At 29.9% G+C, this 11,970-nt stretch overlaps 1 protein-coding gene and 1 long non-coding RNA gene across 2 annotated transcripts; both read left to right on the forward strand.

The window, feature by feature from the left end:
* The first annotated feature begins 7,102 nt into the window (after positions 1–7,102).
* On the forward strand, positions 7,103–7,609 carry LOC136083519 (uncharacterized). The gene has a single exon (XM_065802922.1). It carries the CDS (start codon positions 7,103–7,105, stop codon positions 7,607–7,609), a length of 507 nt encoding a protein of 168 aa, XP_065658994.1.
* An 863-nt stretch (positions 7,610–8,472) lies between these two features.
* Positions 8,473–11,537, forward strand: LOC136084410 (uncharacterized). The gene is made up of 4 exons (XR_010640547.1): positions 8,473–8,560; positions 9,930–9,968; positions 10,230–10,373; positions 10,583–11,537. It is a non-coding gene; the product is annotated as an uncharacterized LOC136084410 (long non-coding RNA).
* The last annotated feature ends 433 nt before the right edge of the window (positions 11,538–11,970 follow it).

Consider the following 11,970-nt stretch of genomic DNA (forward strand, 5'->3'; position numbering starts at 1 on the left):
GAGTTGGATTTTGTAACGCATACCAAGATCCTTCCGCAAAATCTTCCATACAGTGGATGGACACAGATCCAATTCCTGTGCTCGATGGCGGATAGACTCATTCGGGTCTTCCGCAATGCTACGTTTTACAGTAGCAATAGCTTTTTCTGTTCGCACCGTACGGCGTCTCTGGGGATGCGAGTTATCAATAAGAGTAAACGTGGTGCGAAAACGTTTCATGGTTAATCGAATTAACTGCTCTGATGGATGATTTTGTCGAGGATAAAATGGACGTAGAGCGCGATACGTATTCCGCACAGAACCATTATTTTCGAAATAAAATTGAATTATTTGCAAGCGTTGTTTAGGCGTGAGTCTATTCATGATGAATTGCCAAACCAAACTGAGAATAAATCACTTGTCACCTGTTAAATCGGGAACAGTAATGCCAACTTAAAGTTCTATACCTCTAAAAAAAACACCCTTTATATTGTATTTGCGTCATCACTAAAGTTAATATGTTTTCAAAGCAGAAGTGATAGTTGATATTGAAAGAATTTTATATTTTTCGTTGAAGACACGTTTTTTTATTATATTTTGTCTTTCGGGGTTATTAGAGGATACAGTATGAATTGTAAGAAAAATGGGGAAATGATCGGATATGTCGGTTTTAATAAGTCCTTTTTGTAATTTCTTATTATAAATATCTGTTGTAAAAATATTATCAATCAACGTCGTTGAAGTTTTGGTTGTTCTAGTAGGGCGATTATTTAAAGGAAGAGCTCCTGCCATAAATATTTCATCATAAAAACTTTTTACTATTTTATCTTCACTATAAATTAGACAGTTCATGTTGAAATCTCAAATTATAAAAGTAATTTTGTTTTCTTTGCTACCTTTGTGAATGATATTACGCTGTAAAAATCACCGTCAGAAACGCACATATCATTCCTAATGTGATATACAATGTGTTCCTTAACGTAAATCAGAACTCCTCCACCCCGTTTATTTGTTTGTCTTTCTAACAAAATTGTTTGAAAACCTGGAAGGTGGAAAATAGAATTATTTTTAAACTCATTCGAAAAAATCCATGTTTCAATTAAGCAAATTATATTAAAATTTCTTTCAGCTTCATCTAAAAAATTATAAGACTTTTCAAAATTTTTATTTAGACTTCTAATATTAATGTAAAAAATTCCGATTTTTTGATTTTCAGTGCCGTTTTTATTAAGAAATTCTTTTAACTTATTGGGATAAAGATAAGAACAACGTGTTTTCACATCATTAAAAAAGTTGACATCTGGATCTGAATTAAGATCTGATTTTAAGTATTTATCATGAAAATTAAAAGTAAAGGATTCGTAGTCATCCATTTTTGTTTTTAAATTTGATTATAGAATATTAAAAGAACTTCTTTATAATTATAGGTCACGCGTAATTAATTTATTGTAATTTACTTTAGCAAACTTACCTTTCGCTCGCAATTCTTTCGCTTCTTTGAAAAGCTTTCTTCGTAAATTTATTGCAAAATCGCTAAAGTCTTCGTTAACGTACAACCGCTCGTTCCAAAGCCTCATCGTCGTATATTTGTTTAACTAACTTAGAATGCAATAAAAGAATTTATTTAACAATTTGTTTAACTAATTTAGAATGCAATAAACGAATTTTGGTATTATTTTTGTTAACGGCAAAAATTTTATTGTTAATACGATCAAAAGTATTTTCGTATTCAAAACAATGACACAAATGAAAGTTTGAAATGTCATTTTTTAGATTTTTCTTTTAAATTTTGCAAAATGTTTTTCAAGCAAGAAATTTTCTTCATCTTAATTTTCAAAAAGGAGTTGTAAAATGTTTTCTTCAGATTGTGAATCGGTTGTATTTTTTTCCAAAACTTTTTTATTCCATTCTTTAATTATAGTGACATTCCATTGTCGAGCCAACAAAGAGATAAGAAAAGCAGAATAAAAACATAAACCAGGTTCGAACAAAATACTATAATCCAAAAACATTTTTTTTTCTGCTCGTAAGATAATTTAGTATAAGAAAGATCTTTTTGTGAATTTTGCCATTGCGTCATAGAATAAGGTCTATACCATTCTCCAAACCATTCGTCTAAATCAATTTCTTTGATCGATTTTTGTTTTTTTTTTTATAAGAAATTAATTTTCCTTTTTTTTCGTAGTATGTTCTATTGTGTTTTTTCTTTTTTTGAACTTGTTCATCTGACATGAGCATTTTTCTTTTATAACCTGACAGTTCAGAATTTCGTAATTTCATCATTGATCTTTCTGTTAAATTAGATAGAGATTTGATTTTGATATTGCATAATCGTATCAACCTCCATCCGCTATAGTTTTTTAAAATATTAAAAACTCCACGAAGATTGGCATCTTGAATTAAACTTAAATTAGTGGGTCCTTCCAAAGGTTTTATAAAATAAACAGGCGAATTGTAACAACGTTTCATTATTTTACAATAACAATCTGTAATAGATTTGCAACATAAAGTAACAATATTATATCCGATTAAAAAGTTTTGAAACAAGTCAGCAAAATGATTACTGTTTTTAATTTGCATTTCAAATCCTTCCAATGTCTTTTGTTCTACGTGATAAACAATTTCATCTGGACTTTGAATTTCTGAATAAAATTGTGTTTCTTTAACAATATCTTCTTCTTTATGATTATCCTTGATGTAAAAAAAATGTTCAGTGTATATAGTGTCGTTACTAAATTTACTTTCCTCAGTTTGATATTCAAATTTCATTTTTTTTTATATCTGAAAAACGAAAATTACATTTATTTTTTATAAAATTCCAAAACATCCGAATGAACAGTTATAATTTTTAATATTTGTCATAATTTTGATTTATCGTTAAGAATAATAAAAATATCATTAATATTACAAATTCGCGATAAAGTAACATAATAAAGACTATTATTAAAAGCCTTTGAATTAAAATTAATAACTGCTTTATTCATTGTAATTCCTTGTGCTTTATGCACAGTAAAAGAAACAGCTAATTTTAAAGGTAATCGCAATCTTGAACCTACAACAGTATGAGAACAATCTAAAATGTCTTCTTTTACAAATTCAATTTTGACTTCTTTTCCATTCATACTGACCCAAACAGCATTATTTTCTAATAAAGTAACTATGCCAACACTACCATTACACAAAATTTCTTCAACATTGATATTTCTTTGACTTTTCAGCATTTGTTGATAGCAAATGATTCCGTTTTTTCTTTTGAATTGTACCTGCTTTCGGAAAAACCCTCACACTAAACACACATAAACATCATGGAGAATAATAATAGATCTTAGCAAAATCTGATAGAGATAGACATTGTTTTGCATTTCCAATCTAGGCCAACAGTTTTCATGAATAAATCATTTTATTTTGCTGCTGAACTTTTCTGTTCGACATCTTCATCTGAGTGCGTGTATCTGTAGCGACTACCTCAAAACAATTCCAGAAGTATTGTGTATGAGCTCCAGTTAATTTAGCGTACTGGGCAGAACGCTTATTTTCAAGATGGTTTTTCAGAGAAGTTGTAGCTGAAAATAAAAAAGATTACTAAATTAAAGATGTCTTTTTTCCAGTGGGAAAAAAGACATCTTTAGACGACAAAAAGACGTCTTTTTTATGCCTTCCTATATTTTTTTATAAATAGCCTAAATACAGACTTGGAAAGACGTCTTTAAAAAAGAGATCGAAAAGACGTCGGTTAGTTGTACGTCTTTCTTAACACGTAGAAAAGACGTCTTTCAAAACCCTGATGACCTTCTAAAAAAAATTTCTTAATGTCAAATTAAGCAACAGCAGTGAAACTTTCTTTTCTTTAGGAAGGGGAGGGAAATTTCAATAACGTTTCCCACTGGTAACAGAATGCACGGTAAAACAAGTGAAAACTTATATTGCCTAATAACAATCAGGGCCGCCGTGAGGGGGGGTCTACTGGGTTGTTTTGTCCCGGGCGCCAGGTCGACAGGGGCGCACGAAGCCGAATAAAAATAATTTTTTTTTCATGTTTATTTAAAAAAAATTGAAGTACGGGGAAGCAGCGGGGAAAATAAGAAATCAAAAGCAGCCGGTCAATTTGACCAGCTAAAACATATAATAGATGGTCAATTGCTTTTTTTGGCCGGTCAATTTTTTTTAGTTTAAATTTTAAACTTTGTAATGAAGTGCTTCATAATTGGACTTTTTAAATAAAAAAAGTAATTAATGCTTTAAAATGCATTACTTTCAAAACATTAGTTTTAAATAAAGCGATTTTTTTTATATAGCGGAAACTCGCAAATAAAGTGAATACTAATGATTAATTTAACAACCCGCTGAATTAAATGTTTAAAATAACTTTAGTGCACGGAGATTTTCATTCAATTAAAAACGGAGATTTTTTACTTTATTAAAAAAAGAGATTAAATTAAATCCAAGTAGTTTGAAATTGATATAAAATATTAAAACAATTTTATTAAATTTATTTCTCTAATTTTTAAAATCTCTCAAATTTGAAACAATTTTGAAACACGTGATATCGATGTGATAGTCTGATAGACCCAATCAAGAAGAAATTCAAACAGTTCTTTGCTTATGAGCGGATACTGTTTCAAAAAGAATTAAAACATGTCTGGTTTTAAAAAGAAAGATTCTGGTTGTCAAGTAAGAAAGAATGCTGCTCAAAGAACTGCGAATGAGGAAAAGAACAAACGCACTCTTCAAGACTGTGGTATAACAGTTACAAAAAAAGGAGCAGATGAAAGTCCTACTGCTTCAAACTCTTTCCTGCCAAGTCAATCGATTCAAGTAGTAAATAGTTTTCCCCGTGAAAGGATATTTTCCCATTTGATTAATTCAATGTTATATAAATTTTTAACTTATTTTTATAGGTTGGAACTGAAAACGATGTCACTGACATTTCTGAAAGCTCGGGAGAGCCCCTATCAAAACTCGGAATGGTAGCTGTTAATGAAGAGAATATTTTAGTAAGTTCTACCACTTTAAAAGAAATGATGTTAATAAACTTTTAAGCTAATAAAATAAGATTTTTTAAAAATTATTCTCAGGTGTTGCCAACAGAGGAACCCATCGCTAGCATTCCTTCCAATAATCCTGCCTTGTGGGCAGCACATCTTTCCAAAGTGGAAAGAGATTCTGTGCTTCTATAGGGGCTTCCTCGAAATTCTTTAGCTTTCCCAAAGATTCTAATAAGAAGAAGGTTCCTGAATCAATTTTCTACGAAACTTCTCTCAATGGGGAGAAGACATGCCGAGATTGGCTGGTCTGGAGTGTATCTAAGAAATCATTTATTTGCTTTCCGTGTTCTCTGTTTGGAAGCAAACAATCTTTTGGGATCGGACACCAGTCGCATCTTCTAAGATGGAATGATGGAATAAGCTGCAACCGGCACAAGCTATCTGAGAAAGTCAAAAGTCACCAGAATAACGCCCAGCATCGAAACTTTTACATAGAATGGAAAACGGCGCTAGAAAGCTTAGGAAATCAAAGCGGAATAGATGCAGCTCTTGAAAACTCGATAAGAAATGAAGCACCCAGGTGGCGTGAAATTCTACGATGCATATTAGATGTTACTCTTTTTTTAGCGTCACGAAACCTTAGTTTCAGAGGTAAATCTATATACAATTATTCTATTGTGATACCGACTATCTTTAAATCTATTTTGCTTATATTTATAAGATTAACTAGATATTTTGGAAATTATTAAATAAAACAAATCCTTCTTTATTCTTTTAAATAAATATGTTATAATATTCATAAATCATAATATAAAATCATCATAGAATCATCATAAAATAAAACAAATGCTTCTTTATTGTTTTAAATAAATCTGTCTTATTATTATAATTTTTAGGTTCATCAAAAATGATTCGAGAAGACGACAATGGCAACTTTCTAGCTACCCTAGAGCTCTTGGCCAAGCACAACAAGACTCTCCAACTACACTAAGAAGAAGTTTCCCGCTCCCAACAAGAAGGTAACAAAATGAATGACCATTACTTGGGCTGGAGCACTCAAAATGAATTCATCAAAGAGTGCGGAGGAATCGTCCACGGTGCCATCATCAACGAAGCTCATATGGCCATTTACTATTCCATTCTTGTGGACGGGACTCCGGACGTCTCTCACACCGAGCAAATCGCCTTTGTTCTCCGCTTTGTATACTTTGGTACTGACAAAAGATGGACCGTGAAGGAGCGCTTTATGAGGGTCGAGAATCTTGAAAAAAAGATAGGTGCAGACATTTTATGGACGTCTTAGAACAAAATGGAATCGATCTCAAAAACTGCAGAGGTCAAGGATATGACAATGGAGCGATCATGTCCGGTATATACAAAGGAGTACAGGCGATTATACTGCAAAAAAATCCTCAAGCTCTCTATATGCCATGCAGCGCTCATAGTCTCAACCTTGCTGGTGTTCATTCTGCTGAATCTTCGGTTGAAGTCAAGAACTACTTTGGCCGAGTCCAGTCACTTTACAATCTTTTCAGTGGAAGCCCTAGTCGGTGGAAAGTCTTGATTGAAACCTCTGGTTTGTCCCTTCATCAAACGTCGCAAACCAGATGGAGTGCGCGAATCGAGGCCGTGAAGCCGTTAGTCAAGCGATCCAGGGAAATCCTCGAATCTTTGAAAAAGCTTCGCGATTTTGATCTAACAGCTGATCAATTGAATGAAGTAAAATCTCTGGAGAAGTGGGTTCATTCATTCGAGTTCATCGTAATGACAACCTTTTGGTATAAAACTCTTCAATCTACGTGAGCCTTGCACTCCAATCAGAAAATATCTCCTTGGACGACGAGATGAAACTCATTAAGACTCTTATTGAAGATCTAAATCGACTGAGATCATCTTGGACCAGTATCCTTAATGAGGCACGTTTGATAACATCTGGTCTTGCTTCTTTTGGTTTTTAATCAGAATTTGTGAAGAAGAGGACGAAAAAAAGGAAGACCTTTCACGAAGAGGTGAGGAACACCGCTCATTTCCGTGAAGACGAAGCAAAAGAGTTTGAGGTAAGCGTATTTAATACCGCTCTTGATACTCTTATTCAGCAGGTCAGCGATAGACTCCAAGCTGCTGAGAAGACGACGAATATGTTTTCGTTCTTGTGGTCATTGAAATCTCTTGTTATGTCAAATGAAGAAGAATCAGAAGAAAGTGTTGAAGCACCTATCCAATTGAAGGAGAAATGCAAGGTCTCGGCACAAATCTACGCGACCGATGTTGAGGAAGAGAAACTTATTGAAGAGGTCCGCCACCTTGATGCTCTGAAGCGATCCAATCTTTTTGGTCCAAAAGAATCTCTCACTTCCATGACGTTATTGAATGGAATATACCAGAAAGGTTTTCAGCCGCTCTTCGAATCAGTCTGCATTTTGCTGCGCATCTTCAACACCATCCCTGTTTCTGTTGCGGAAGGCGAGAGATCTTTTAGTAAGCTTGCTATAGTTAAGACAGCTTTAAGGTCTACAATGAGCCAAGAACGACTCACGAATCTTCTGGTTATTTCCATTGAGCATGATCTTGCCAAAAAGTTGTGCTACGGTGAAGTGATTTCCAAATTCGCCACGAGTAAAGCTCGAAAGATCAATTTCCTTTGAAGTTGAAACAACAATAGCTGTTGTATTCTAGACAAATTTTTGCTCTTAACATCCAATAGTGTTTAATGATTGTCTTTGATCTGTTTCTACCATGTTCTAGTGTCGACTTTATCATTTTATGTATGAGTGTATAACCAAGTCAAAAGACCATTGCAATTATCTAGAAATAAACTGTTCAAATGTTCATTAATTAAAATTAAAAAATTATATATTCTTTTATCCTCTTTGATTTGTTATCAAATGGCTTATTATATGTATTGAATTATGGATCATTAGATCAGCTTTCAGTTTCAGTAGGGCGCTTTAAAAATTTTGACCCTGGGCGCCGCAAAGGCTCACGGCGGGCCTGATAACAATTATAATTGTTAATAGGCAATATAAGTTTTTACTTGTTTTATCGTGTTGTAAATAGTAGATAAACTGTAATATTGTCAATTAACTCACGATATTATGGTTTATCTACTATTTAATTATATAAATTTTATGTAAAACACTTTAACAAAGAAAAATAGTATTTTTCGATTATATTTGTTTATTGGATTTTAAAACACAAATATAATTATATTTATTTTCACAATTATAAACGCTCACACGTTTTTGTGTAACTACATTTAACTATATATAGTTATACTAAAACCAGTTGCATCGTTATGCGTTTGAAAAGTTTCGTTTTTTCGTTTAAAAGTTTGAAAAGTTTCGTTTTTTCGTTTAAACTTAAAAAAATCTTAAAAACTTACAAGTTTTAACAAAAGAATCTTTTAAAACGCAAAACTATGTTACAGGTTTAGCGTAACTATAGTTACACTATAAACGAAACTTTGCGTTCAACTTTGTTACGTTCTGATTGGCCCGTCTTTTGTCTACAAAAACGTTTTTTGTCAAAAGATATGTAAAAGCTTTTTTGCATACATTTAAACGACAGTTTTACTATTTAATAAATTACAATTTTTGGTAAAATGCTTTATTTTATAATTTATGTAACCAAATAATACTTTATATAACATATACATAATATATATATGAATATACATATATATATATATACATATATATATATATTTACATATACAGGGAGTATATATATCATATACTATATGATATATATAGTATATGATATATATCATCAGAGAGCTATATTATATAGCTATATGATATAGCTATATAATATAGCTCCCTGATGATCCTGTCAAAGGTGAAACTTCTTGTAAAAGATATATAAGTGTTTTTTTACTAATTTATTAATGCACTGTTTTTTAAGAACATTAAGCACTCTATTTGTAAAAAATGCTAACATAATTTACAAATATATAATATATATACATATATATATATATATATATATATATATATATATATATATATATATATATATATATATATATATATATATATAATATATCATGTTAGCATATTTTACAAATAAAGTGCTCAATGTTTAATATATATATATATATATATATATATATATATATATATATATATATATATATATATATATATATATATATATATATATATATATATATATATATATATATATATATATATATATATATATATGTATATATATATATATATATGTATATATATATATATATATATATTTTTTTTTAATTTCAACTTTTATTTTATAAATCACTAATAATATTAAGTAAAAATATAATATAAATATATATGATTATATTATATATATTTTTTGTATTATAGATGTATAAAAAGGCACTTTTTATACATCTATAATACATGTTATTAGATAAATATTTTATTAAATAAGTAGTTTTTTAAAAAATATACTTATAATACATATAAGTTTATATTATTTACTTATATCATATATGTTATGTACATATATATTACATATAATATATATAAATTATATGTATTATATATGTATAAAAAGCACTTTTAAAAGTTTACTTAAAAAAAATATTGTATATACTATTATAATATATGGCAGATATGTAAACCCTGAGTCGATGCATGTACACTCCCTAATGGTTAGTTGATGCAATTGTCAGTTTGTATTGCTCGGGTTTTTAACAAACTATTTACCAAATTCAGGGGGTAGGGGGTGATTTATTTATATGTCTTCCTTTATATGTGTTAGTACATTTTAAGGTAAACTTTTGAAAGTATTTTTTAATTCATATATAATACATAAAAGTACATATATAATATATATTATGTTATATTGTATATATATATATATATATATATATATATATATATATATATATATATATATATATATATATATATATATATATATATATATATATATTCCCAGTATATATATATATATTCACAAATATATTTTCAGATCCCTTTGAGAAGCTAAGGTTTCCACTAAGCGAAGCTGGTAAGGTTATTTTAAATTCTAGTTTTTTGGATTTAATATTTATTTTTAACCTTTTTTCTATTCACAGTTAATGGAATTCTTATTTGGTTGAACTTTGCAAATTAAAATCATTTTCAAAAATTATTCATAAAATGTGTTGAATGGGTTTCTTCTTAGCTAAGAAATGCCAGAAAAGGGGACTTTTTTTGAATTCTAAAATTTAAATTTACACTTACACAAGAATTTTTATTCCACAAGCTTTTTTATCTTATTCGGTTTTAGAGTACCAGAAACTGTCACTTGGTCTCTTGTGGGAGATTAAAGAAAACATAGTTCATTGTCATTGGCCAACAAAAGAAAAGGATATCAAAGAATTAAAAATAATGGCAAAAGTTGTTGCAAAACGAACAGAAACGTTTAATCATGGTATTTGTTACTTTTTTGTGTTCCATTTTTAAATATTCAAAAAAGATGGAAAAGTTATCCATTGTCTAATGTCTTGTAATTTTAGTATTAAAATTTTAGTATTAAAAGTATTGTTGAGAGAACCTCACTATAATTAAAAAGCTGTTTTTAAATATTTATTTTTTTTAGTATTTTATTTAAACAATATTTATTATTGTGTTGTCTTCCAGAAAATATCTTTACGTCAAGTCCGTGGTTCGGATACAAAAGACCAAGTGAAAATGATACTGGAAAGTTACACTTATACCTAAACATCATTGCAGCTTTCTAGTCTATTTTTTTGTTTATGTGTATTTCATCTGTGTTGCTAATGATGGCGCCAGTTTTTATAATGTTATGTTGTTAAGTAAGGCATCATTACGTTTCAGGCTAAAATAGAGCTTTAAATAATACTTTTATCCAGTTTAAATGAATAACAACTCTCATGGTGTATTCGCTAAATTATCCTCTCAATTTTGATGGTCTTTAGTCAATAACGGATTTCTAAATTGTATGGGTCTACAACACTTAATTTCAGCGAAAATTAAATCTAAAAGTTACGTCATAGAAGACAGAAAAATATCTGTTTTCTATAACTTGGTTTTTCTGAGAGATGTTTAGATTGGTTTAAGTACTACATAATATAATTCATCGTTGTGCAGTCGTTTTGATGGCCGTAAATTTCTTTAGCGTATTCATTTTTCTATATTTTAAGACTGTTTACCGTTGCACTCCTGTCCCAGTTTAACCTAGTGGAGACAAAAAGAAAAGACCGAGCTGCAAACAAGAGGGGGTTAAAAGGATCAGCCATTTTTGAATTTATAGTCAGTAAGTCTAGTGTGTTTGGCTGATCAAATCTAATTTGCTATTTTATATTACATTAAAACAAGTTACTGTTTTTCATGTTCACACATTTTTTAGAAGTTGTAGCCAGCTTGAAAAAAAAGAGTTCTCGACAAGAAATAGTAAACTTCATTCAGAGAAAGCTGAAGAACGCCCCTGATCAAATTGGGGGGTTGCGTAAACAACAACGCCAAGAAACAAAGCTCGCTCAAGAACCAGAGGAGAAAGAGAAAGATGAAGAATGTTATGAATCTGGAAATGAATCTGCTGATGATTTTTAAATAAATATATTATGTTGAGTAATAGTGCTGTTTTATTTATAAATAATTCGTCGATTTTTAAACAAATATATTATGCTGAATAATACTGCTGTTTTATTTATAAATAATTCGTCTATGTTTAAACATAAAAGATGTAGAAAATGCTTCCTTTTTTATATTGACATAAAAAAATCTAAAAGTGGTTTTTTTTTCTTCTCTAGAAAAAAAAACTTTTCTAGATTTAACAAATAACGTCGATTAACAAAGACGTCTTAAAGACGCAATTTTAATGACCAATACAGACGTCTTTTCGATGTCGAAAAAAGATGTCTTTTAGATTTGCATATTCGACTGAAAAAGGCGTCTTAGAGACGCATTTTCTATGTCTTTTCATGACAAAAAAAAGACGTCTTTTCGATGTCTTTTAGATTTGCATAACCGACTAAAAAAAGACGTCTTTAAGACATCAGAAATTA

Source organism: Hydra vulgaris, chromosome 08 (genome assembly GCF_038396675.1).
Source record: "Hydra vulgaris chromosome 08, alternate assembly HydraT2T_AEP".
In the NCBI taxonomy this organism is placed as follows: domain Eukaryota; kingdom Metazoa; phylum Cnidaria; class Hydrozoa; order Anthoathecata; family Hydridae; genus Hydra; species Hydra vulgaris.

Bases quoted from the DNA above. Each gene is read 5' to 3' on its own strand.
- LOC136083519 (XM_065802922.1), top strand. From the start codon at position 7,103: ATGTTTTCGTTCTTGTGGTCATTGAAATCTCTTGTTATGTCAAATGAA.